The 3,033-nt window shown below is 42.3% G+C and overlaps 1 protein-coding gene across 1 annotated transcript; it reads right to left on the reverse strand.

The window, feature by feature from the left end:
* Window positions 1-1,833: 1,833 nt before the first annotated feature.
* LOC129404398 (olfactory receptor 2AE1-like) lies at window positions 1,834-2,775 on the reverse strand. The gene has a single exon (XM_055136777.1). The coding sequence runs from the start codon at window positions 2,773-2,775 to the stop codon at window positions 1,834-1,836; it is 942 nt and encodes a 313-aa protein (XP_054992752.1).
* Between the last annotated feature and the right edge of the window lie 258 nt (window positions 2,776-3,033).

Below are 3,033 nucleotides of genomic sequence, written 5' to 3' on the forward strand. Positions count from 1 at the left end.
AAGGTTCACTACATATTTCCATTATAGTAAGTGTACAATCAGAATTATATAATATTATTCTGTACACTGTATCACTGTCATCCCTTTGCTCATCATTTGCTCGAGCAAGCACCAGTAACATCTCCATTGTGAGACTTGTTGTTACTGTTTTGGGCATATCTAATATGCCACAGGTAGTTTGCCAGGCTCTGCTATGCAAGGAAGATACACCTGGTAGTTTGCCAGGCTCTCCAAGAGGGGCGGAGGAATTGAACCTGGGTCAGCCACGTGCAAGGCAAATGCCCTACCCTCTGTGCTATCGCTCCAGCCCTATTCTGCTTTCAAAGCATCCAGTAACCATAGTTTATTGCCTATGTCCCTCTAGAACAAGAGGGAAACATTTGTCAAGAGGAAAAGAATTGAAAAATGAATATGTTAATTTTGAATTTAGAGAAAAGATAAGTCTACGGTCATACCACCCTGAACATGCCTGATCTCTTCTGATCTTGAAAGCTAAGCAGAGTCAGGCCTAGTTAGTACTTGGATGGGAGAAAATAGATAGAATAGGAAATATAAACACAAAATATAAAAAAATCCATAAATAAATGTGGAGAAATGTCTGAAAAAAAACAGCACAGACCACCTTAACACTCCTTAAATATTCTCCGGTGGCCTGTTTTATCTAGTTTCCTTACAGTAGACATTGACTAGCATCTCAAAACCTCTCTTTGTTCCATACATGTCACTCTGCTTTTTTCCTTTTCATTCCACCCCACTTTTGCCTTATTTATTCATTTCCACACTTTCTACATCTATTAAATAATCTCCTCTCTTTGCTGTTTCTGCTATCTGATTGGCTAAACCCTATGTGATCATCTGACATGAGCTCACATATGCAAATAAGAGTGTGGTGGGATGACCAATCAGATCACATATGCCCTCACAAGGATTTGTAAGATAATTACATAGACTCTTATTCAAATGAGGCTTGTAGGATGCTCAATCCTATTGTATGCCCTTGTAAAGGTAGGAAGACAATTCAATAGTGTGGAACTTCTCTCCACTTCATATGCATGTCCCTCCCTCCTCATTTCTGCTGTTATATATTGATAAAGTGCAAAATGAAGAGCATTATTATAATTTATCTTCCTTTCTTCTACGAATACCACTGCCTTCATATGTCTTCTTTCAAATATATTTTGAGGGGTCAGAATGATAGTACAGCAGGTAGGGTTGCATGCGGCCACCCAGTTCAATTCCCAGCATGCCATATGATCCCCCAAACACTGCCAGGAGTAATTCCTGAGTGCAGAGCCAGGAAAAACTGTTGAGTATCTTCGGTGTGTTCCAAAAAGACAATAAAGTTTTTTAATTTTTATCAAATATATTTGAATCTTCTGAGACTTATTGAAACATACCTGCTATATGCAGTTTCCAAAAAGAAACCAACATTGAGAACTTATCCTTGATGAGGTGGTACTTGAAGGTGATAGCTTAGGAAGTAATGAGGTCAAGGATGACATGATGCCTTTCAAGAGACCCAAGAAAGGGAATAGTGATTGTAAGCCAGAAGGTGGCCTTTACTAAGACAGTGGTATGTCAGAGCTTTCACTGTCAAGTCTCAATACTAGACCTGTGAGAAATTCAAAGTCTGATTTTTTGTTCTCTAATGCATATGGACTAAGATGGCAATCTATATATTAGATACCTGGTAGAGGGTGAGAGATCAGTAATTATGTGTTAATTACTTTCTGCAATCAATTAGCATCAGGACTTTGAACCCCTAATATTTCTTACAAGTTTACCCAAATCAACGGAATTAGTGTACCCATTATGCTCTTGTATTCATGGCAACTACACTGCAGTAACAGCATCTCTCCCCAACACTTTTCTTAGAGCCTTGGCTACATCCTTATTGCGGAGAGTATAAATCAGAGGATTCAGGGTCGGGGTGATGATGCTATAGAACACAGAACCAACCTTGTCTTGCAGTGGAGTGCGCTGGGACCTGGGTCTCATATATGAGAAGATGCAGGCACCAAACCAGAGAGAAACCACAGTCAGGTGAGAGCTACAAGTGGCAAAGGCATTTCTCTTACTCCCAGCAGATCGCATCTGAATGACACTGTGGAGGATGAAGCCATAGGAGATAGAAACCAAGAGGATGGGGAAGAGGAGGAGCAGAACAGTGCTGATGTACTCTGTCTTCTCATAAACAGTGATATCTCCACAGACCAATTGCACAACAGCAGGAAACTCACAGTAGAAGTGGTGGATTGTTCGAGACTTACAGAAAGGGAAGTGCATCAAGATCATTGTGTGAATGAAGGAGTTCATGGATGCTGCCAACCATGATGTGACAGCCATCATCAGAGCCACCCTCCTGCTCATGATAACAGCATAATGCAGTGGGTGACAGATGGCAACATAACGGTCATAGGACATGAGAGTCAGGAGCACACACTCAGCCCCTCCCACTGCCAAGTAGAGGAAGTGCTGGGTAGCACAGCCCACGAAGGAGATGGACTTCCTGCCCGACAGGTAGTTGGTAGCCATCTTGGGGATGGTGGTGGTAACGTGCATGAGATCCATGAGGGAGAGCTGGCTAAGCAGGAAGTACATGGGTGTGTGCAACCGAAGGTCGGCACAGATGAGGAGGATGGTCAGGGAGTTGCCACTCACAGCAACAAGGTAGACCACCAGGGTCAAGGAGAAAAGAAAGACGTGAGTGGGAGAGTCATCAAAAAGCCCTTCGAGGATGAAGTCGGCCAGCGAGGACTGATTGCTCTGCCACATTGCGCTTCTCAGTCCTGCGGACACAGGAAGTGAGCATGGATGAGAATGAGAAATCTGACAAAAAGCTTCCTGGACTTTAAGATTAAAATGTTGGGTTTTACCCATAGTACAATGGGTAGGGCATCCCCATATGTTCTCCAAGTCCCACCGGAATGAAACCTGAAAGCAGAGCAAGAGTCAGCCCTAAGCACTGCTGCATGAGGCTTAAAGAAAAAAATTGTAAAAATTATTTTTCTAATTATTTGACAACTATATTAC

This window comes from Sorex araneus, chromosome 4, assembly GCF_027595985.1.
Source record: "Sorex araneus isolate mSorAra2 chromosome 4, mSorAra2.pri, whole genome shotgun sequence".
In the NCBI taxonomy this organism is placed as follows: Eukaryota; Metazoa; Chordata; class Mammalia; order Eulipotyphla; family Soricidae; genus Sorex; species Sorex araneus.

Bases quoted from the DNA above. Each gene is read 5' to 3' on its own strand.
- LOC129404398 (XM_055136777.1), bottom strand. From the start codon at position 2,775: ATGTGGCAGAGCAATCAGTCCTCGCTGGCCGACTTCATCCTCGAAGGG.